General features: G+C 44.7%; 1 protein-coding gene across 3 annotated transcripts; it reads right to left on the bottom strand.

Moving 5' to 3' along the window:
- Nucleotides 1–7,442: 7,442 nt before the first annotated feature.
- On the bottom strand, nt 7,443–25,359 carry LOC118792680 (syntaxin-binding protein 6-like). Of its 3 annotated transcripts, none has more exons than XM_036550577.1 (7): nt 25,146–25,359; nt 20,437–20,617; nt 16,174–16,304; nt 15,468–15,633; nt 12,251–12,346; nt 8,565–8,722; nt 7,443–7,752 (listed from the first exon to the last, which is right to left on the bottom strand). In XM_036550577.1, the coding sequence occupies exons 2-7, from the start codon at nt 20,588–20,590 to the stop codon at nt 7,729–7,731; spliced, it is 729 nt and encodes a 242-aa protein (XP_036406470.1). In that variant the 5' UTR covers nt 20,591–20,617; nt 25,146–25,359; the 3' UTR covers nt 7,443–7,728. The 3 variants fall into 3 exon arrangements, with proteins under 3 accessions (XP_036406470.1, XP_036406471.1, XP_036406472.1); XM_036550578.1 differs by lacking the exon at nt 25,146–25,359 and adding an exon at nt 24,017–24,142; XM_036550579.1 differs by lacking the exon at nt 12,251–12,346.
- Nucleotides 25,360–25,584: the final 225 nt, after the last annotated feature.

The following is a 25,584-nucleotide window of genomic DNA, read 5'->3' on the forward strand; positions in this document are numbered from 1 at the left end:
GTAACAACTGTGACATTGGGATGACTTACAATGCAACCCCAGGCACAAGGTAAAGGGATTAAGGTTAACCTGCGCATCACTTTGGGCTGATAAACACAACATCCCACCATTGCCTTCTTGTGGATTAGGTTAGCATGGAGTACACCCTCATGCTGGTCTACTCCTACCAGTATACAAGCAGCCTTAGGCTACAATGTCCAATCGCAAACTGACCCTCCAGAAGCAAGGTGCATCTAATCACACGGTAATTGGGAATACCCAATTACACTGTGGCCCTCAAGGTGGGCGAGGTCATGCTCAATCACATTGCAGACCTCAAGGTGGGGGAGGGCACACCCAATCACACTGAGACCCTACAGGTGGGAGAGGGCATACCCAATTACACTACAACCCTCAAAGAGGGAGAGGGCGCAACCAATCACGCTGCGACTCCAGAAGAGGGACAGGGCACACCCAATCACAGGCCTCCCACCGCTTCGCCCTGCTGCGTGACGACCTCCGCGTCCGATTCATAAATCAGCAGACATCGCCGAGAGATTAGGGACGCGATCCTCCAAAGGCGCTTAAGATTTATTGTTATTTACCAGGTGGTTTCCAAGGACACGGAGGGGAATCGGGGCCGTGCCTGTACAGGCCCCAGCTGGCCTTGTAACCTCGCTTCAATTCTGTTTTTGTTTTTTGTTGTTTTTTTTGTTTTTTTTTGCAGGAAGATTATGTTTCTAGTGATGGACGCGGGCTAGCGTGACACCGCGGTCAGCCGAGCCACATTTATAAAGCTAACTGAGAACACCACAGCTGGCCATCTCCCTTACCCGCGCCAGGAGACAGAACCACATCATTTTAAACTACTTATTCACTTAGCCGAGGCCTGCATTCAGGGCAGCCTACATAGCTACCCTGCACGTTATCCAATTGTGCAGCTGTATATTAATTTGGAGCAATTCAGGTTAAGTACTCTCCTCAGGATCCAAGCAGCTCCCCAGCTGGGCATTGAACCGGCAACCTGCTAAAGCCAGCTAAAACGTTAAGCTGCAGTTACACCCAAACTCTGCAGCAGAATCACTGGCAACAGGCTGCCCTGTTACATAAACACAGTAAGGAGGCAAACACAAATGTAAATATCGACTGAGGGGCAGATCCATGCATTCAGCAGTTAGCAATCCATGCTCTGAATAATTTAAATTCTGGGAGGACTGAACACAGAGCTGCTAGCTGCTGGGAACAGCTTCATTGTCAATTGATTTGTCAACCAACAGAGGTTTTTCACCAATCAATGAGGAAGATAACGATTCAGAGAAAGGCCGGTTTCTTCATCCGAACTCCAATTTCAACAGGCTGCTGGTGCCCATCCTCACTGGGACATTGACCTCTCTGGGTCCAGGCTGTCAAGGAAGAGAGATACAGGAGACAGTCAAGCAGCATCTCCTTTACACTGATCTCAGACCAGTGCACACTGTATCCACCTCTCATCTCTCCTGTAACTAAGTGCAGGTGTGAGAGTGAGACTCAGATGGTCACATTCAGTTCAGTCTTTCATTCATGCTGGTCGGATGTGTGTGCTGCGGATGAAAGGAACTGCGTCACCTGAACCCAGGCCTTTGATCTCCAACCAAACAGAGCCAGCCACCTGGTTCATCTAAGGACATGTCGTCATTCACACATGTCGAATTAAACCACAAAGTGATGAGTTTATGTGAACGATTATTTCACTAGCACAATTATAGAGCCAGGAGCTTGGAGGGACAGGTTGGCTCAGAGATAAAAAAGACCTCTGTCTGAGGAACACCAGCTGTTCCTCTACCAACTGGGCCAGCAAACAGAACCACTAAGACCTAGGATGGGGGATAGAACCATAACCAGCTGTGAAGAGAATTAGCACAATGACCAACTGCGATGAGGATTGGAAACATGACCTCTGGGGATCAGAACAGGATTCAGAATCCAGGATCACACCTCTCACTGAAGCACGAAGGTGAAGCCAACTCAAAAGAGCAACCTGAGGGGAGAGGTCTGTGCTTTACACACGTGAGCAGACACACCCTCAAACCACCACCATCACTGTACAGATATATCCCTTATATCGCACCAATCACTCCACAGACATTCCCTCGGTCCCCCCCACCCACACTGTACAGAGACATATCCACAAACTCGCCCCTCACTCTACAGACACACCCCCAGGCACTCAGTTAAAGGGGGAGAAGATTTAGGTGGGAGGAGAATGTAGCGTGTAGGTGAATCCATGGGTTTGGGTGTGAAAGGCGTATAAGATCACACTGTATAAAGCCACACCAGCCAAGCGACAGGGAGAACACGCCAAGCGGGATTGCTTCCATCCAGCACTGCTCCTCCCAGCAGACACGCCCACTCCATATACCGCCCCATATACCGCCCGTGGGGCATCATGGGTAAAATAACCCAGACACACGCCTGGCCCACATTTCCCGCTCCCAGACCCTGGTTACGCCTGGCCCAAATCCCCAGGCCGGACTGGCGTGTCTCCTACATCCACAAATTGGATTTTTTTTGGCGCAATATTAACTTGAAGCAAGACATGACCTCTAGGAAAGGGACAGAAAAGATTACAGTCTGTTCATCAAAAACATTTTTCCATGGCCTGATTTTCTTTTATCAAAACACTCCCTTCATTCTCTTTCATAAGAAGATGATCAGCAGCGCAATTGCTGTTTTTATTTTCATTTATTTTTATGAAACTACAGATAAATATTTAAACATAAATACACAAAACATCTGCAACATATATGTTTTGTATATTTATATTTAAATATATTTTTGTATATTTATATTTATGTAAATTAACATCTCCATATGTATGTATTTTTATATTTTTAAGTAATATGTGTATAAATGAAATTGTAGAGATTTATTAGCAATATCGCAAGTGGAAAATTTGGAAAAAAAAAAAACTGTATATGAATGTAATTACAGCAGCTCCATATTGCATCAATCATGCCAGTGTGCAGCCACTTCCTTTTTATGTGATTGCACCAAAGCAGAGGTGCCACAGTAGATGCGCTCAGAGATTTTAGACAAAATTAAAAAAAAAAAAAAACAATCTTTGGGTTATAATTACATTTAATAAACATAATGTGTGCAAAGGTTCTTCTGATAGGTGACCCTTACCAAAATGTCCCAATTTGGTAATCCTGTATTATTTTTTGTTATTAACAGCTTTTAATGAGAGTTCTACTTGCCGTGTTTGCAGCTCACTGACCACCACCACTGATGGAATACAATCATCAAAAGTACCTATAAAAGGAGCACCTGCTCAGGTAAAAGTGGGTGTCAGCTGAGGTCAACCAGAGAAAGAGGGTGTTTGTGCAACAGATGAGTTTTACACCTTGAAAAACCTGTAAACAGCTCTCTTAATCACTCAATCACACTCTGCGCATTACACAGCTGACAAAATTTAACCCTAATCATTTTCATGGAAAGCAAGATGGTTGTTCCACACATAAACACACACACACACACACTGGCAAAATGACAGACCAGCAGATTCAACACCCCGGAAACTTCAGCTGTTGGCACTGTAATGAACAGCTTGACGAATGTTTGGCAAGTTTTGCCTCCTCCTTGTTGCCCAAGGCTGTGCAGCAGCGACCTCTGGTGGTCGTCCCGCTGTAATGCACGGAGACACAGCCCCAGAGGAAAAAAAAACAAGTGCGGCCGATTAATTTATAAGTGTTCAAACTAAATGAACTGATATGAACTGGCTTCTTATTGGTGCAAGCCCTCGCCCTGTCTGTGATGCCGCTGAAGGTCGGGGCGCCATGTCGTACGACCGTGATGAAACCGGAGGGGAATCGATGAGATTGACGGGATTTAATTGCAGACTCAGAGTCGCGGTGTCAAGGCTCGGACTTCCTGCTGATACGCCCCATTTAGCTATCGGAGCACAAATCTCCGGTGTCCACAACATAAACCCCCTGATACTGCAAGCGCGGGCGCGAATGCTAAACGTCGAGAATCAATCGCCTTACTAACGAGGAAAGGGCGCGATATCGATACTACACCTCCGAGCGGGGAGGGGGGCCAAGTGGCATCCATCAATGCCGCCATAAATCAGCAGCTACAGTTTAGCCCGCGCAGCCGGTAACCGTCACCTTTATCGTGTCACATCTTAAATCTCTCAAGAGGGAACCATTAGCATGTCAGCGGTTGTCATTGTGTTCCATAGTGTACAGGATAACCTCAATTCCTCCAATAACCACTGAAAAGGCCTCCAAGCTCCCTGCATACCAGGTCAGACTAGAACCCCTGCAGGTGAGACTGAGCTATTCCTGACACAAACTCATTCACACATACATACACACCAACTCTTCTCACACCCACACAGTCTTGACTGAAAAAAAAAAAAAAAACACATGTGCAAGCACATATGTTCCTCTGACCTCTGTTTATGCTCTGACCATTATGTGGACACAACAGGGGAAGAGTGGGATGTGTCCCTTCTGATGGTGCTAAACTGTGCTCAATTCACCTTACTTCATCCAAGTGGCTTGTCTCAATGTGCCCACCGTAGCAGCCCATCCTCATGCAATTAAAGTCTGTGCATCTATACTTGCCTGCATAAAGGGCTGCTACAGTAACTGCTACAGAGGGGGGATTCATGGGTGCTCTCAGCATGGATCTGCGGTTCACATCACTGGAGACAGCCGCTGTGAGTGACAGCAAAATGAGGCTACGTAAACCACTTCATCGGTGCAATGAGCTGTGTCAGATAAAAGCTTTTTTCAATTTAAAAATGGAACACTTTACAATTTAAGACAAATCTGTTCCCTTTTCATGGACCGAAGCAGTCTTTTTCAAAACAGCAGCACTCAAAATTGTTCTCACATTGTTTGAGCCCTGGATTACCTAATCGCTAGGTTCCAAAACATTAGGTAGCTCTAGTGTTCAAAAAGGCACAGCTGGTAGCTGCCGAGTACCTCAGTGGTTAAGGTACTCACCTTGAGCGCAAGTTGAGCACTACAGCCAGGGCTCAATCCCACTCATGTCACTAGCCAGTGATGAGCCCACAGTGGCAGAAAAAATGGAGTTTGTACTGCCAGGTACATGGGATGGTACGTCAGCAGAGGCTGCTCATCTCACTGTGCTTGGGCACCCTGTGATTTGCTGGGCGCCTATGAGTTGCTCGGATGACATCAGCAGAGTAGTGCCTATCCTCCAACAAGTGCTCACTCCACTGCAATGCACTGAGACTCGCAGAGTGGAAAACAGCCATTGGCTGCATACAACTGTATCCCGGGATTCCATTCATCCTGCCTTAGTCCTGCTATGCAAGTACAGAGGTTACTGAGGTGAGACCGGCACAGTATACAACCAGCAATTCCAAAAACATGTTTGCATAAGATTAAAAAAAAAGCATTAAAAAAAATTTAAACACGGAGGTGCTGGTTAAAGGTGAGCCACATCTCCTACAGGTGCATTCAGAACCTTTTCCCCAGGGAAACAACATGATTATGAAGTTACAATAGTAGTAAGAGTGATATAACTATGACTATGAGGGGGTATGATATGACCTTTTTAAGTCTGACTGTATTCTGTGCCTGTGGGGGACAGGATTTACATGGGATGAATCATATGGCCATCCTTCACCATGTACGACCATGGTCTAAGGACAAAAAATTCTTATCAATTTTTCAATTGAAGGGGTCTTAGCTTCTTTTCTAGCAACGAAATTCACCATGGAAACCACAGCATCTTACTACCCTGCAGTTGAAACACACCAGGTAAGATTTATAGTTAGAAATACTGCTCCCACCAACAAACACACACAAATAGGTAATTAGAAGAAGCTCAACAGAAATATGCAGAAATGAAGATGAAAAAAAGACAACCCATTCAAAATAGTTTTGAGGCATTTATGGGCAAAAAAAGACAAGCTGTCAATAATGAAGCCAGGTACAATTAACACTGTCAGTCTGAAGCAGCTTACAGCACTGTTCATCAATGCATTAGTTAAAAAAACATACACCTGCACAGGCGTGTCTGACAAAAATATATTAACAATAGTACTAAAATAAAATTAAAAACATTTTCATACATGTCATCAATCCGTAAAAACGAAAGAAGCTAAAATGACATAGAACTGAAAGATCTACACTATAGCAGTTTCTGAGATTGGGCGCGTTCACAGAGCACCGTTGTGTGTGGTCAGGTGACAGGAAGATGTGCGAAAGCGAAAGGGTGAACAATGTGTGAAGAATCTGAAGAATGTGATACTTAACTCAAGAACATCATTCGGAGCTGAGAGCCAGCCCAGTGCATTATGGGAGAATGTGATATGCGCAGTCTGTGAGAGAGTGAAAACACCAGAAACACCATTGTGGTGCGGAACAAACCTTAAACACTTGACCAACGCAGTTAAACCCATCACCAAAAAATGCCTGACCTGATGCGGTTAACCCGACCAACGTACGCTAAAAACCCCAGACCAACTCGGTTAAACCGAACACCACAACAGTGAAGCAGTGAGAGAACCTCTCGCAGCCCCCGTCTTGGCGCCGTATGCGAGCCATGACTCGGGAATGGCCAGAGAGCAGCGGCGCGCTAGGCCGCAGCCCCCGTGACGGGGAAGGGAAGTGACACTTGCATCTCCCTCACGCCAATTAAGGGCCTTTGAAATGAGCGAAATTGACTGGCACAGTTCGCGCTGTTGGAAACAAACTGAAATAAACACTCTGTTTTCCCAGCGCGTCTCAGCCCTCAGCGTGTTCTGGATACAGGCTCTGGCTGCCAGACTTCATCTCGGGGAATCAGATCCCCTCGGACTGAACCACAGAATGTCTGCCCCGCAGTTAAAAGTGAGTTATCCGAATTACTCACGCGATTCGCAGTTATTTTTACACGCAAAGAAGAAAAACGGATCTGTAAAAAAAAACTGCTGAGACTATATTACATTTTTTGTCAGACTATTATTTAAAGACCTGAGAGTCATGAAATCTAAAATGTGACTGTCTGAAACCACTACATTGCAGGTCAGGCATTAATGACCACACCCAAAACCTCCTTCACTCACGGTCCTACCAATGTAGTAATCCGATCACTGTCAGTACCAACAAAAAATCCATCTTCTGTTTTTTTCTGGTTTATTACTCGTGTTGTAGTAATAACAACAATAGCTTTGCTCATGCTGAATGATAGTGCTAGTCATGGCTAGTGGCAGTTCGGATGATTTACCCTTTCTTGACTGGTCAAGGAGCAGACAGTCTACATAAACACACTGTTGTCAAATTCTGCTGTCACCTCTCCGGCTGTCCTCCTGTCTTGCAGTATCAGAACTGAAACCCCTCTCCCCACTATGCCCCAGTTAAGCATTAGAACAGATGCCCCATTGTCCCTCTAAACCTGGAGTCACACCACTGCTCCTTGACGTACATGGGTAACTGTCGTGTGTGTTGGGGGGGGGGGGGGGGGGGATGGGGGCGTTGCGGTGTCGGGCCTCTGTTTTGGGGGTGCTGCAGTGATGAGCCCCATGTTGAGGGGGGCATTGGGGGTGATGCTGTGTTTTAAAGGGTGCTGGAGCAAGCTCAGAGCTCCAGGAGAGAGAGGCAGGAGCCATGTCAGTCTCCAGTGATAACACTGCACATCCAAGGATGCCAAGTAAACTATCATTAGTAGTAAAGTGTAAAAATAATGACTTCAAAAATGTAAAAAAAATCAAATCTGGAACAGGTCCCAGTAGATCCAGAAGAATCGTCTTTAGTTCTTGTACTTCATGGCAAGCTGTGAGGCAGGGAAAGAGAGTGAAACGGGTGAAGGGGCGGGTATTGAGAGAGGGAGAGAGTGGGAGATAAAGGGATAGAGTGAGGGAAGAAAAAGGGAGGGGGAAAGAGAGGAGGGGGAGGAAGAAAGAAGGAGAACACAATTTCATCAGAAAGCTAAAACGAGCAGCAGACAGCCTCATTCCAGTTATTTAAAATACATTAAAAACAGGTCAGCCAAAGTTCATGTAGACTGCAATTCTCATCACGAACAGTTGGGGGCAGAAAAACAACACAATCCAGCTAGCACAGAGGACCATCAAGGCTCAATCTCATTACAGAATGATGGATCAAACCCCTGCATTTAATCAGCTGAAAAGATTAAAGGAACATAGTATAATAATATAATAATAATATGCTTCATTAATTAAATATCCAACTGAATATTTAGTTTAGTATCTAACACACAACGAGGCCATATATATGACAGTCTATATCAAGCACAAAAGACAAATTCTTTATGTCTGTGTTCATTACACATGTACATATCAGTTTTTTTTACATGGTTTTCTAGAGGAAGTAGATGTCTGACCGTTTCTAATAAAATATCTAGCCTCCCTCAGCAGGTTACTGAGCAGCTCTGTGTAAGTACAACATTGGAGTTTACACTGAGGAAAGATCTGGTTGTAACATCTTGCACAATAATCAGAGGACAGACACCCAGAGAGATGTACAGACAGACAGAGAAACAAACAGACACATAGACAGACAGACAGACAGACGAACAGAGACAGACAGACAGCGGGCGCTTGCCTCGCCCTTCATCTCCGCCACCTTTTGTGCCGTGTCGGCAAACTGCTGGGCGCTGTTCATCAGTTCTTCCGTCTTCTCCTCCGTTCGTGTCAGTCGCTCGCCGCGCTCACTCAACGCCTCGCTGGCCATCTGCACCGCGCTGCCTACGCTCTCCGTGGCAGACTGCAGCACGCGGCTACCTGAGGCGGACACAAGGGCGGCGACAGCGAGGAGGTTAGGCGAGATGGACAGTCAAACTCCTGAAAGTCATCCATAAACAGGGAAGTCCAGGGGCTTAAAGAGGACAGAGTGAACACTACAGGTATCTGCACTCGTCTGCATCAGGTCACGCGTCTATCAGTACAGCATGGGACTTTGGGAGAGGGGCTAGGAATTATTGCAGAATCCTCACCAATGCGGCTGCAATGAACCGCTTGTATGTGTCATACTGTCTCCTTCTATCGAGCATCTTTCCAAGCAGCAGGCCCCACGTTCACAAAGCACACTTTCACACAAACACCCCAAAGTTGCCATGTTTACACCAAAACCCCGACAACCCTCATGCTCGGAGACTTCACTTCAACAGCAGGTCCGTGGATCTGAGCACAGTTGCGCTGAAACAGTGTCCACGAAACGTGCAGACGGCCTCCGGTGTACACACGCATGTGGGACGACTGAGCGGCAGTACTCGCTTGGCTTCTGAACCTCTCCCATTGTTTCCACGTCCTTCCCACTTTCTAACAGAACAAAAGGGTCTGTTCTGAGCCCTCTGAGTTCTGAGACACCCGTTCTCCGCCCACCCAAAATATTCTCATATCACAATAAACAAACTGTGGGATGACCATCCATGATGCTCGAGCCAACAAAGCCTGCTTCTCGTGGGCCTCAGAGTTCTGCAGTCAGAATCACAGGAGCAAAGCAGTCATGAGCCTGTATGAGATGTTGACAGTCAAAGGTCTGAAGAAAAGAGCAGAATCAGGGGTCCGAAGGAGGGATACCAACACAATCGCAGGCAGGGGATACTGGCAAAGTCATGGGTTTGAAGGGGAGCAGTGCAGTGGTTCTTTACTCTTTGCGATTCAACACAGTACACAGTATACCATGCTACTGGCTTCACTCTCCACTCCGTTCCCAGGCTGCTGAACACCACACCAACACCTATGCTCTTACTTTTAATTCACATACTCCACCCTTTACCATAGTACACCATATTTATCATATTACACCTTCACCATTTACAGCTATACCTCATGTTAAAGTACAAGTCATTTTCATTATCAGGAATTACATTATCAGAACCATAAATAAAAGGACATATACAGATGCCTTCCAGGAGGAGGAGAGTAAGTAAAATGTTAACCAGCAAAGAAACAATATCGAATGTACAGTAGCCATGAAATACATTTATTTAAGCAACATATCTAAACAGTCACCCACACTCATTTCACTGGAGCTCGAGCTGTAATTGCCACTGCCTTAGCTCCAACAGCTAATGTCGCTAGCATCACACACAGACCTTGCCTTGTCAGCCCGAATTACACTGGTATTTAGGGTCAACTGTGCCAACTCCAACGTGCCACTTTACTTTTTAGTTGTTCCGTTTTTACCCTTTCTGCTGAACTCGACTGGCTTTTTTTCCTCAGGATGGGCAAGGGCAGCAGCAGTAGATGGTGTTAGCTGGCTGTTTAGATGGCACATGACCTCTTGTGAAAAATGGAGGAAGAGATAATGGTGGGGTGGGGGTACCACTTTCTGCAGTTTACAAACATTTGCAAATTTTAGCTTATATAAAAGGCAAATCTGTATATTAAACAAAACATTCACTCACTTTATAAAGCCAGTGCATCTGCATCATTTTGAATGCCTTGTCATTGATGATTTTTCTATATAAAGCAAATAACATTTTTAATGATGTTGACCCTTTCGTATGCAACTTATTTTACGCTATGTAGCACTCGTGTTACGTTGCATGGTTTATGTTTTCATTAGCGTCCTTAAGTTTCTCATAGTTTTCACTGCCGCATTTGCTATACTTTGTAATGTTAAATCACTGTTTCCTCAAAGCTAATGTTAGCTAGAATTTTTCCAATCTAGTGTTCTAATCACACTGGTTTGACTGTACGCGTGAAAGGGCTAATCACACCAGTGTGACCATACACGCGAAAGGGTTAACATGACTATAAAGAAGCTTTGATCATGAATGCATTAATGGAAGCTCTCTAAGCCTGTATAGCATTATGATGCAAATGTATGCATTAATCATTTATTTAAGAGACAAAATACAGACTATATGTCTATTATAGGTTCTGTATAGTATTCATAAATGTCCCATTTGCAGGGATCTCAGAAATGTGTCCCCTACAAATGGTGAAGGTCTCTTGTACTGATAGAGTCATGGGCCTGAAAGAGACCGTGACTGAGGAGAGTCACTCTTTAACGAGACCCTGACAGGAAGTGGCCTGACACAGACCAGACCCACAGGATTTCTCCAGCAGCCACATGAGAAAGCGCTTTACTCTGGAGACCAGAATTCAAATAACCACACCCCCCACTCTTCTCAAGAAGTTCTGAAATTTATGACCTTTTGACCAGATAAGCCAGCTTTTTGTCTGTCTGAGATATTTCCATTTGAAAGAGGAAATGCAGCCCATAGGTTCTCAGACCCTAGACTTAAGACTGCAGGCGGCAGGAAAAGGGTGCAAAAATCAAACTGGAGTTCCCTTCTCCAGCAAGCTGCAGCTGTGGGACAAAGCACAGGTGAGTGGGCTGCCCTGGCTCTCGGAGGGTGGAATGTTCTAACGAGTAAAACCAACAAACACACGGTTTCAGAAAGCAGACAGATCAGTCCAGACACAGCAAGGGCTAAGGACCATGCAGAGAGAATCAGCAGCACACTGTTTATTGGGAGATTTTCAGAAAACCAAATAAATGAGTTACTGAACTCAACCTTCCTGATGAGGTGTTGGGTCCATGGCACTCCATCCTGTCGTCTTTAACGAGGCTGCATGCACCCCCATGACGCCCACTGTATGTGCCACATTGAGGATATCAACAGTCTAAGGTGGCCGTGCTTTGAGCTGGTGACCAAAACTTGACCATACGTTTAAATTTTCATACCATTACAGGGCTAAATGAAAGCTTCTTTGAAGCCCTGTGTTCTGTGCAATTGCGCATGATATTACGCAAGTATGCAGAGTAGTGTGGCTGCCTGTCAGTGCTCATGTATTGTTACATATAATACACAAAGGCACTTGAATATAACACCACGTAACATTTACATTGCAAAAAGGTTGCCAACTTTTTAGCAATGTAACCAGTCATACAGTGTTATCCTCAAGATATTTTGGCCAGGACAATCTTGTCAGAAAGAAAAAAATATCCTGTTTTCACTGCTGATGAGTGATGACAATTCAAAACAAGGGATTCAAGAAGAGAAACAAATGAAGCTGTTAAAAAAAAAAAAAAAAAAAAGCTTCAAGCCAAGAGAAATTTTTGCAGTCAAGTAATACTTAATTCTTAAGGGATATCTTGGGACTTTGTTAGAAGGAAGAAAAAAAGAGAAGTAAGCACAAAGGGAACATGTACTTTTGCATGTATGTTTATCATGGGGAAAACCTAGCTTTACATATTGTTTTAGCCCATCAGTGGTCGTATAAAGACTAAGACAAATTAGTTTTTCAGGATTTACTTTGCATGGTGGGGGTAGTGAGCTGAAGTCTGTCGCTTACCTTCAGAACGCAGGCGAGCTTGGTTTGAAACCATCACATGCCTCAATCTGCTCAAAAACATCTTGCAACGGAAAACGACAGAACAACCTGACTGACCTTCAGCGACAAAAAAAAAAAAAAAAACAAAAAAACAGTGTGTCAGTTCACACTGGCCGTCTGCTGCAGCAGGCTATGAGAGAAAGACTGCAGGAAAGAGACACGAAACACTCAAATGTAACTGAACATCAAGTCTAAAGGCCTGTTTGTGATTGTCATGTTTTGTCTGCTGCGTTCCTACTTCCCTTTCTCCTACTGGAGAAACAACATTTACGATATAAATAACATTTTCAGAAGAACAAGTAGCAACATTTAAATGCGGTTCTGGGCAGATTAGGAGTTAGTAAAGACAACACTGCTGTGAAGGAAGAGGTGGAGAGAGATGATCTTTCATCTCTGTGGCATGCTTCACCCAGAGCGTTCTGTCTGCTGCGCTGTTCAACCAGAACGACACCGCCATCTTGCTCATGGCATGCACCCAGTGAAAGCCAATCACCACTGTGACGCAAACGAACCTCTCTCCCGCTGGTGACAGCATTTGGTCTGTTAAAGTAAATGGCAATGAGAGAGGGGTTCATACACACACCCTTAATGCAGGCCCCAGCAGAAGAGAGAGCCAAACACACAGTCTTAATGTAAGCACCAGGAGAAGTCACTCTTTTCAGTTTACAGCAGCTATAGGACTGAAATTAGGTAATACGCAGTGAGACAGAAAATAAATAATATTATACTACTTCCTGTTGTTATGTTAGAATCACTTTAAAATCAAAGCTCTGTTAAGTAATATTTTCAGCAATTCACCTGAACTGTTTGTCTGCATCTCTTTGTCTGCTGTCTTTCAAATTAGTGCGTAGAAAATCCCTTTGGCAACTGGTTCTCAATTACAACACATACTTGCAACACAGGAGAGCTTTTGCATGAAAACAGGAAGTGATGTAAAATTACAGACAGAGTAACTTATTCTAGGCAAAAGCTGCAGCCAACTGAAATAAATTATGACCAAAGACTACCAGTGCCTGTGTTCGAACCATGTACTTGAACCTCTCTCCAGCTGATGTCTTCACTCAGACTGGGTCTGAACCCCTCTTCTCTGGTGTCTTCATTCGGAGTGTGTCTCAATCACTCTACTACCGGTGCCTACTGCGTTTTCTGCAAGCTAATGGTGGGTGCTTGTGACAACTAAGCAACATTGATAAATCTATTAGCTCCCAGTTAAGTGCAGATCCTTGTTAAGCATTTCATTCCTGTGTGAAATATATAACCGAGGGCTTGCTTTTTGCTTCCCTTTATTTATTCCCCACCCAACCCCCACGCTGGCATTGACTTGCTTTGGAGGAAAACGGACTCAGCAAACTCTTGAACCATTTGGCCCATCTCAGGCTAATGACTGAACAATTACCTAATTAGACAGGCGAATTTCTCATCTCAGTCTGAGTGACAGGGCCCATGAGGTATTCTGGGGAAAGCTCCTGGCCATCTCCTGCCTGCTGCTGCTGCTGCTACTCCGGATGATGAGATGAGCTCAGTGCTACTGCTGATTAGGCTAGACGCAAACCAGCCAGACAGGAACCACTCCAGACACTTCCCACTTCTCTTACTAAAGGACAAAAGGATTCCTGACTAACAGGCTTGTATGCAGTCTGAGGTATACAGCAGCCAAAGTTGTTATTTTCCATCACTCGAGTCCATATTTATGCATCACATTACTTAAATTATATTACTGGCATTTAGCAGACGCTCTTATCCAGAGCGACTTACATCAGTTACATCAGTTTTTTTTTTTTTTTACAGTGTTATCCATTTATACAGCTGGATATTTACCGAGGCAACTGTGGGTTAAGTACCTTGCCCAAGGGTACAGCAGCAGTGTCCCAGCGGGCTAATGAACCAGCAACCTTTCGCTTAGAAGTCCTGCTCCTTAACCACTATGCTACACTGCCGCCCATCACTTAAAAAAATGAGCAAACTGGAAAGTACAATCCTCATGCAAGTCATTTAAAATGATTAAGAACCATGACCCTAACCCGAGTAAAATAAATAAGCTCAACACACATTAACCTGAGGATGTAAGTGATCATCTAGAAGATGTGTGAATGGATCATTAATGGGGGTCAGGTAGAGAAATAAAGGATCTGTGTCAGATCTTTTCTCAAAGAAGAACCTTTTCGTGCCAGTAAGAATCGTAAAAATAGCACTCATCAATGTATCCTGAAGAGTCCTATAACTCTGTACTGCCTTCAGGAGGGCCAGAATCAGCCCAGAACAGAACCAGAACTGAACTAGAACTGGAACTCATAACCAGAATATGGAACCAGACCCAGAACAAGCTTTTCACCACTGTCTCCCAGGAAGTCCTAGCCTAGTTCACACTAGTCACTAACCTGCACTGTACCAAACCATTTAACTTCTACAGTGTCTATGCCTTTATTAACTGTTCTTATTTACAGTTGTTTCCCAGTTTGTGCAATCCCCATCTCTCTGCAAAACTCTTCCCAAAACTCCAAGTGTGTGCATTAACACTCAACAGGACAGGGGTTAGTTCTCCGAAGGCCTGGCTTTTCAATCCTTCCGTTCAGACTATATTTTAATGGAAACATTTTCCAAGAAACGGGTAACTGATTCCATTCCTTGGAATTTATCCCATATAAAGCAAGCTTCGCTTGACATTTGACCATGATCCTCTGCCTGAACTGATCCTGGATGATGAATGATGGTGAGTGGCAATATAGCTCTTATGCAGCTGCTGCCTTCAGGACAGGGCTGTTGTGGCACTGGATGACAGTGGCCTCTACCTTTGGGAGGTTACTAATGAAAGCACACAATCCACATGGAATAGACTGAGTCTGATCCACGGCAGCAGTGATAATCACCATTAAAGCACTGTGGTAAATTTAGAAATGTCATAATTTTGAAGTTAGTATTACCAGGTAAGCAGGTTCAAAAGTTTACATGTGTACTTTTCATCACAGGTAGCTCTTAAAGAATGGACCCATTGCTCTTTAAAATTCCAGATCTGGATAACCAGGGATTAACTGCCTGGTCCTACTGGACTAAAAGAGGTGAAAAACCAGCCTGGGGCTCGGAGAAAGTGATGGGACGAGCTGTGGCCCCCGTTGGGGTGGGGGGGGGGGGCAGCCCTGTCTGTCACAGGAGAGGGAGAGCTCCAGTCCTGTCCACTCACCTCCCAGTAGTTTGGAAGGACAGTTGATGAAGTCGGGCTTGCGATCGGTGCAGTGCCGCTGGCAGGAGTGATGCAGGACCTGGATGAACATGTTCTTCTCTGTGGCCGACCCCGCCAGCCACTGGTCCGAGCCACTGTCAAACACTAGGGTAAACTCTGGACAGTCCTGAGAAAGACACAAAAGGGTGGGACAAGCTGCTCATTAGCCAGGATGAAAGGGCAACCCTGAGAATGAACATCTGAAACAACATGGATGACAACATGAGACCTAGAGAGCTAGAGATGACCCTCACAAATGCTTTCAAAGGAGGATCCCTTTGTAAAAGAGTGTCTCTCTTTTCCTTCAGTTCAGACAATGAAATCATCACCATGCGCATATTACACATTCATACACCATCTACATGATTCTTTCGGTCTGGGAAAATCTGATTTTTATCTACTCACTCCGGTGAAAATATCTAACTGGCAAATAGCATCCACCACCACCTACTGGAGGAGGGTCAGATGGCATGTAATGCCATGGTCTGAAACCCACATCTTTCCTTTAAACTTGGCAACAAACAGAATCCCAACAGTGCAAGGTTCAATGAAGAAGCTGAGGCTGTCCAACTTTCAAACAGATACAGACCACAGACTTAACCCCTCCCTTCCCCATCCCATGTGACCACCCCAGCCCCAATCCAACTTCACCAAAGCTGAGACTCACTTTGTCGGGGTCGTGACCGTCGACCTGCCGTAGTTGCTCCACCGTCCACCGCGACCTTCCAACAAAGGAGTTGGAGCCTTCAAACTGCTTTACCTTGGTGATGTAGAGCTGCTTGGGCTTCTTATTGGTCGCTGTTGGGAACAGGGAGGAGAAAGGGGTGGAGTTCACAACATGCACAACAATAATGAGAGATAATGAGAACACCCTGATAACATCGGGGGGGGGGATTAAGAGTACAATGTTTTAATAATAGTATACTTGTTACCTACAGCCAAAATGAAAAGCAAGATGTCCTGTTCATTCTTTTACAGGTTGATTAAATCCAGCACGTTACTTAGCTTCCTTTTTGACAGTATGATCATTTCAGAGTAGGAAGAATCCAAATTCTCTCTCCTCAGGAGGCTGAGACTGAAATCGCTACGAAGTGACAGCCTCCAACACCGAGAAAAGAAGAAATCGGAAGCACCCACTATGACAGGAGGATTTACATGTTGAATGGAAGCAGTAACAGGAACACGAAGCTTCCTTGACTTCACTCTCTGAACGCTAGCCAAGGCTGAACACCCAGGAGCAAGAAGATATCCGCCTTACGCTTTACCAGTTCTGAATAAATTACCAGTGCCACTGAAAGCACCCCGTGGTCATAGAGTCTGCACTGCATAACCAGATGCTTTAATTATGGTAAAAACTATAGAGCACACAGACCAGAGTCAATGCAGAGGAAACAACATTAATCATTGAAAGGGAACAGATATCTCCCATTAACCAGGTTGAATAAATCTGTGACAGATGGCTGTAACACAGATACAGACATAACAGACAGACTTCAGTCTACACAAGAATCCTTAATCAGCAATCAGAGCCTGGTTTCCCACAGTATCAGCTACAATGTCATTTACATTAGATATCAGGACTCCATTGTTAAAAGTAAAAGTATCATTACTATCAGTGGTTGGGAGTTTACTATATATAATGAAAATGTCACTATCCATAAATGAGAGTTGGTAACAGTGAAAAGTATCATCAGTCTGCTATCTGGACCAGACTTTATCGTGGTCTGTGAAAACGTCAGTCCTGCCTCAACACGGTTTTCCCCGGGTGAGGATGAAGTCATGTTTTCCCCCTCTGCTCCGCCTTCCTGCCCTCACTGTCACTTTCACAACCCCAATCTGTCCATCACGGAAAAGAGTGACCTTCGACCCCTCACTCTCTCACTTGCCTTTCTCTCAGGCTCTTATCGCTCACGGAGGACAGGCTTCACAAGATAAGGCGAGACTTTGTAGCACACAAAAATTTACCATTTGATCTGCGACTACTCAATGACCGAGACGAAACTGTATGTGAGCGCAAAAGCAGACGTGCAACCTCCCAAGCATGCCAAAAATCTCCCTACCTCTTTTTATTTATACATTCAACAAATGTAAAACATGAAATGAGGTGCATTATAAAATACAGTTTAAGTAAAGTATGTACAAACACCTCATGTGACAATAAAAACAACCTGGAGAACATCAGGAACAGTTCAATGGCACAGTTTATGGGAACAAAGTCTGGAGAGAGACTCAATATCAGCCTTCGGAGATAAGCTGACGTTCCAGCAAACAGTTACCATTTCCGCTACTCGGCCCGACTGACATGAACTGCACTGAAAAACTAATCATGGCCTGGCTGTTTAATGCACTCATATAAACCACCAGCAAGGCATCATCATAGCTGTTCTGTGTAGGTCGAGGTCTTCTGACAAACATAATAACAATGAACGGCATTTTAGCCTTTTGTGGGACTAAAAAAACATTCCTTCTGAAGCCTCGGCCACCTCATTCGACAACACATTTATTGTTTAAATTAATTTTCTGTATCCTTACATTGTAACTGTTTGTGCTGAAGGCCACTTGGACATTTTTCATGTCACTTTGTTATTGTCAGCTGAGGGCTGTGTGCAGCCTGTGTACTTCACTGGTCCTGCATTTGAGGGTGCCGTAAAGCTGTATCTGAAATGCTCAAATCGCTTCGCCTCAGTGGGGCATTAAATGGCAGGGGAGCTGAGCCCAGGCCTGGGGTCTGCAATATCAGAGATTCTCTCTCCTAGGTTTTCATAATGAAGAGAGCAGGGAGTCTGTTTTACGGTGGGTGAATTTCTCTCTGTATACACCCCAGGAACTCCAGCCTTCCTTTAACAAAATGGGCCTGAACTGCAAGCAGACAACAAAGGTCTCCTCTACACTGCCCTGGGAGGCTGGCAATTGCCCTTGTGCAATGCTAAAAGCAGCCATTGTGGCTTTGAATTGGGCAGTGGAAAAAGTGCAGCATTTACTGGCTGGGACTAGCAAAAAAAAAAAAGCAGTCCTGGAAACAACAGCTCACTTGCGTCGCTGCAGTGATGAGATCTTACCACTAGAGGCACTGCTGAGTGAAAAGGCTTGCTGGATGTGGCGCTGCCAGGAGGAACAGTGGCTGTTCAGTTCTTGTGTGTTTAGTGTGTGGGAGCAAAGTGCTGACATGCTCTCGTGCTCACATGCACACAGCATAGCTTTACAGGTCAGAGATTTACTGGAGAAGCTGGAGGGACATTAGTGCCCCCTCATCTGGCTGCTGGCTACACTGCTTGTGCAGGGTACAGATCTCTTTAACATAATGCACCTACCCCATTTACCTCCCCTGTGTATCATACCAGAGTTACAACCAGCCTTCTGACCTCGGTACCTTAACCAATGCAAAAAACATTTCCCCGATTCCAGACACCAGCGCTGCTTCCTGTTTCATGCATATCACCGTGCGATGGAGCCCGGGGCCAAGTTCCAACAAAGCAACTTCCATGTTTCCGTCAGACTCACTACAGTCGGCACCGGAGAGCCTGTGTGGAAAAACTGATGGCTTGACAGGAAGACACAGCTCTGCACTGAACACTGAGAGCGTTAACTTCCTGAATTCCACTTGCTATGAGAAGTTAGGAAGCTGGAGAGACAAACAGGTGCACTGGCGTGCGCTCAGTGCAATAGAAACAGAGCCCCTGTAATTCCGAGATGCCAGACCTGGAAGGGGGAGCAGTCGCAGGGTGAAGCAAAGGCACGCCCCTCTGTGAGAAATTCCCCGTTGGTTAATTTTAACAGGTTTAACTCAACGCCCACCCAAGAGCAAACCAACAGCATGACAGCTCAAAGGCTGCCCCCTTAAACCCCCCCCCCCCTTCCTCATCCCCTCAGCCATGTACATCACGAGGGCGGAGTGAGCATTCCGTCAGAATTCCCCGCGCCCGCACACAGGGAACACAACGGCGCCGCTTCACGGTTTCACAATCAGCAGCTGGAAGATAAACTCCTGTTTGTTCCAATCCCACTGCAGCGTCTGCCTTCACGCGACTGTAAAGACATCATTATTCATGATGTGAATTCGCAGAAGTTCAAAAGTTCTGCCAGCACATTCAGGACTCTGCAGACATACATGTAAGTGGTTGTTTTTAGGGACTCCAAACGTTCAACACGTTGGGATCTTCAGAGACATCATCGGGCCAAAAAAAACTATACTGCCAAAGACTTCAGCCCCAGCATTTTGTACTATGACCCGCCCTTCTTAAGGCCGGCTGCACTGACAGTCAGGGTTCTCCCTCTCAGACAAAGCCTGCACACAAACACAGGCATCAGATTCACAGTCAAGCCTGTCATTCTCATACCTGTAGCCTCCTCAGTTTGCCCTGACTCCCCAATGCCACTGCAGTTTTCACTGTATTAGGTTTGTCTCTGGGACAGTGGGGGATTGTCATATTGGGGAAGGTGGTCTGGACAGCGGGGGATGGCAGTGCAGGGTATGTGCATGACAGAGAGGTCCACAGTCCCGGGGATGTGTGCTTGGGAGAGTGGGGCATTACAGTGCAGGGGGGATGCGTGTGAGAGTGGGCTAGAGTGTAGGTGATATGATTGTGGGACAGCGGGGGTCCTCAGTGTAGCTCTCACATGGGAAACCCCCACTCAGACTGTGTGCTCAGACGGCCCCTGCATTCTTTACATACCAGAGCAGATAACAAGAAGCCTCAGTCTGCAACGGGACACACATACGCGCAAACACACATACACATACGAAGACATGCACGCTCTCTCTTTCAGCACCTCTGCCAATGTACTGTCCCTCCGTATCTGCATTCTCTTCATACCAGAGCAGATAACACGGCACTGCCAGACACTGCACAAGACCCTACCACTACTGAGAGTGCGCGCAATGGGTAGACAGACTCTCTGGGGCAGACAGGAAGATGTAGAGTCTGATTACCTGACAGGCAGATGTAGGTGCTGTAGTTTCCCTGGCCGCCGGTGGCCAGGAAGGGGATCTTCTTCTTCGTTCTCCTTTTGACCAGCGCGGCCGCTTGCATCTTCTCATCCTGCGGCGCGAACACCTCCTTGCTGATGGCCGATTTGGCACTCATTGCTGGGCTACGGCTCTCCGCCCTCACCTGGAGAAAGACAACGCCGAAGGCTGAGCCAGCAGTGACCACGCCTGAAGCACGCGGTTCCAGCTGAACGAAAATGTTCATTTCCCGCTACTGCCATGTAGCATGTATCTCATGGCAACATGCGCAGTATTACATATACATACACATGAACACACCCATAGACAACCTCTGAACCCCACCCCACCCCCACAACCCATGCACTCCATCTCTCCATTTGGCTTTGTTCTCCATTTCCATCTGCGCTACCCCCTCTTGCCTCCTTTCACACGAAATAACAGGGCTGCTTGTGTGTCTGACCCTGCCAAGCCATCTACATCATGCACACTTCGCAAAACAAAACTAATTTATAACATTCACACATTCCTCGTGCTGTAAGAACTGAGATCTGCCACTGAACAGAGCAACTGTTTCATTATATGCGTATTTTTGTTCATACACACAAGAAACAAGAGGCAGAAATTCACAGACCAATACTCAGCTGCAAGTCTCCATTGTTTGACCACCACGTGATATGCGAGGAAGGTCTACCGGGGACAAACATGCTTTTGTTCCCTTAAATATGTGACATGTTCTTCTTTTTGGATACGTCTCAGAAACAACGCAAAATTATTCCACATCCAAATGTTATGCAGAGTTAAATGGACCTTAAACTTATTACATTAACAGCTAAAGTGAAACAGATAAGAAGTATTCTGCTGATGTTACTCCAGGTGGAGCTGATCTGCCAAAACCAGCTTGCCCACAGCAACTACGCAATCCGGCCTCACAGAAATGCTGAGAAGCCAGCTTGAGCACAATTTCCCACTGCTGAAAGACCATCGGCAACTTTGAGCAGGTCTTCCTGTAGGCAGGGCTTCTGTGAACACTCCCTTCCCTAGTCTACAAGGTTTACAACGGTTCATACAAGATTTTTAAGTTCCTTTTCACTGATATCTACGAGGAAAAATAATACATCCAGTTTGTTATTGCTGTTGTTAGTGAGCCAAAATCTAAACCCTGATTTGACGCACTGTGTGTCGCTATGGTTGTGCGTTTACTGGCAGCAGCCAATCACGTGACAGCAGCACATCCGTAAGTGCAAGATTCAGATTCAGAAGAGCTCTCCTGACAACTATGTTGAAAGAAAAAAATCAGTTTAAATAAACAGTGAGTCAGCAGCAGGTATGGTGTCCATCAAAGATTCCGCCCTGGCAGAAACAAAGACTGAAACAGCTGGATGGACCAGCTTGGTTTTGTCATTCCTCTCCTCAGCCCACAGCATTTATTAAGGCGAATTCCTGAGCCAAATTAAATGAGTAAATGCACTCCCAGTGCTGGAGATAAACTGCCTTACTGCAACACTCAATGTCAAACTCCAAGCTGCCGCCAAATTTACAGCCTCAAAGCCTTGAACAGGACAGGCATTGCAAGCCAACTGCCGCATCCGTGATCTGAAAAAATTTAACCCCAAACTGGACTCAAAATCAAGCAAAAGCAGGACATCCACCACCAATATCCTCTCATCAGTTATTAGCCAGTCCTGTTAACAATAACAACTACAAATATTTAAAAATTATACGAGAGATTTCAGTTCTAACAGTTATTGCTTCACCTGGAGATTGCTCAACCCATGCATACCAGAGACACAATGCATTTTTGACACGTACCTCAACAGACATCATGAAATGAAACGAAAACCAGTCAGTTTCTGTCAGAGAAATACCATAAGCATGCCATGTACTGCCAAACTTGACTTGTGCATCTCGACTTGGCTCTTGAGCCACTGATTCTGTTCTAAGAGAAGTGGGAAGGTCAAGCCAGGACACATCCACCCGGATCGAACCTAACCCCCAGAAAGACATTTGGGTCATTCCATGCCAACTCACCTAGGGACCTCCCAGTCCATGTCATGGATATTCTTGAAAAAAAATTAATGTGAAAGATTCTATTAAATTCACGGGACCTTGCAAAATCCTATAGCTCTACTCCAAATACTTTTTTAGTTTTAGTAATTTTTGAAGTTTGGCCCTCAGAGCTAAATTTCATCGTTTTTGTGATTTTTTTTGTATGTGTATTATAAGCCTGACCAATTGCTTATTTTTCACTGGATTGGGTTCAAATTTGTACAATTTGTGTGTATAGAGAACATCCAAGAAACCCTAAGGATAATTTGCAACATTTATTCATGTAAATAGTTGTCGCTGAATGTTTTACAGTAATGAAATTAATAAATATAAATCATTTTTTACCCAAATGAAGAACCTTCAATTTTCAGATTAATATCTCCACTAGTTTTCACTTTCTTGCAACCAAATTTTGTTTCTGTGTAGTATTAATATAGTTCTATCACATCTCAAAGTTATTTGGTCCTGCATAAAAAAAAAAAATTGCCACAGATCTTGCTAAATACAGCTTCGGAGCTAAAAAAAAACCCCACTGGGAACTGGGAAAAGTTCTGAATTCTGGGTAAATTGGCATGGAATGACCCATTTGCTACTGGTTACCATGCCAACATTCACCAAGCCCAACAAGGTTGCCTTCAGCTACCACCAAAGTTCTGTAACAGTAGCGGACCAGATCATTACCATTCTTTCAACAGAAATTCTGCAAATCCCTACAGTCACTGGGAAATATGAAGAAAAAGAACACAGAGTGTGAAAACCTAAAAACTTATCTACATAGGATGTCTTTGTGTGAGGAGTTAATGATTTCTCTGCTGTTTACAGTAGAGGCAAATGTCAAGGATGGCAGATGTACAGTGGCTTTTCCACATTACTGTTTGTGGAGAGAGAACGTTTGCAGATTCATAAAAAGATCTGCAGTATTGCACTCTTTATTATCTTTTTTATCTGGAATACCGGTTGCAGCTGACTGTTTATTAGGGAGCATCCACTGCACGGGACATCCTCACCAGTTGTTGATCAGTCAAAATATTAACCAGAGGTTACACAATTGTAAACATTACCCATGAAAAGAAGTGCACTGTTCATTCAACCGTAGTATAAATGCACAAGCAATGTCAGTTGAATTTCGTTCCTGTAGGAAACCTACTACATTCATTAGATTCCTTTGGTCAGGGCACAAGCTTCTACTTTTAAGGCTGTTTCCATAGTCAGTTTTGGACGTAGTGTTCAGAAATGTTTGACTACACTTTTCCCAAGATATAACTTGAGTAGAAAGACGTTTTGGATAAAAGCGTCTGCCAAATGAATAAATGTAAATGTAAAGAACATATTACGTTGATCAGCCCAGTAATTTGATTTATTTCAAATAGGTGTAGAGACTTCCTTAACAAAACTTCTTATTTATTCTACGTACTTATTTATTCGGCAGTCGAGGACTAAACGCAAAGTTTAAATGTCTCATGATCTACCTAGACAAAGAGTGGAATATTTAATCAAGCCAAATCAAATTACCTACCTTGCTTAATGTCACAACGGCAGAGCAGGGCTCGTGTTATTGATTGGTGTCACGAATCTCCGTGGTCTAACTGCTCTGGATAAACTCAGCTAGACAAAATGACCAGAGCAGATATAAGCAACCACCTCCAGTACTTTCCAACAAATCTGTGCCATGTCATTACTCTCGACCTGATGCATTCCAAAGCATATGTGCTTAGACTTAGGTGTACATTATCCCGCTGCGTTATGTCCTGGGAATTCCAGTTTTTGTGACTCATCTTTTATAACTGGAAAAACGACTCCCACCTATCCCGATTCCAGAGTACTACGTTTTCTCCCGGACATAAAGTTAACCAATTCTAGGGTTACTGCCGCAATCAAATGTCATTCAGCGTGTAAGTAGCTTAATATGGTACGGTAGATTATGCTGGGGAGCTACAAACACAGCTAAGTTACAACAGATGTAGCTAAATAGCCACTCACATGTTAGCTGGCTCCCTCCAGAAAGTAACTTGTCTAGTTAGTAGCTAGCTAACTGGCAAAAATTCAAACGGCCTCGCAGAACCGAATTCGGAAATCTAAAATGCTCATTTAGGGTACTATGGATATGAAGGGAATACTGTGCATTTAGCATATTTACAGCCTACTGGCAAGCTACTCACCTTATTACTGGGGTGCTTACTTTACATGCTTTTCGCAACCCATCAGAATGCAAACTTAATTCAGCCGTTTACATTGAAAAAGTCGACAAAATGAGTTGTGTTTAGAGGGACGAAACAGCGCACAACTTCAATACAAACGCTGGAAGGGTTTTTGACACGGCAGCTAGACCACTGCGCCAAACACCACTCAGAAATCACTGAGCTAGGTACTCGCTGTCCAACAACGTTAGAACCTCCCCGCCGCTGCACGAACAGCTATAACGACTGTTTAGTATACATAAGCGTAGTCGGCTAGCCACCTTCCAAAAATGATCAAAGTTGCCAGGTACAGGCCGTACCGTCTAATACCAAACAAATAACAAAAAAATGTCCAATAACTCCACAACTGCTCATAAGAGCTGATCAAAGAAGCATGCTTCACCTGACTCGGAACTACATGTAAACAGTTGCAGATAGCTTCGTGAGGCGTAGTAAAACTTAACATACCACTTTTGGGTCGAGTTAGCTTGCGTTGTCCACTGGTGCACTTTCCACGTGGAAAACTCCGTGATTCACTTCGTCCTGTTAGCGCGGTCAGCCCATCAACTGCTGTAAGTGCATTTTATCCAGCTGTATGCAGACGTGAGCGATTCCCTCGAAAACCGCAGCTAAACTGACACCAGCTTACTTTGCATGGAGTTTTGAGCGTAGCAGTGGCAGCCGCGCGTCCCAGCACTTCTGAAAGCAAGCAACCAAAGCGCTCGCTTACTAGTCACATGGAGTCGTTTCATTACGTATGCCTAGCACGTTCATATTGGTATTCGTGCTAAAGAATCAAGTCAATTAAAATACCATTTTAAAAAATACTACCGTCCTTTCTTACACAGGAGGCATTATTTAATTTGCACTGTAAATCACAGCGCGACGAGTAATTAATCTAATTAGA

The sequence above is a fragment of the Megalops cyprinoides genome, chromosome 17 (genome assembly GCF_013368585.1).
Source record: "Megalops cyprinoides isolate fMegCyp1 chromosome 17, fMegCyp1.pri, whole genome shotgun sequence".
Classification (NCBI taxonomy): domain Eukaryota; kingdom Metazoa; phylum Chordata; class Actinopteri; order Elopiformes; family Megalopidae; genus Megalops; species Megalops cyprinoides.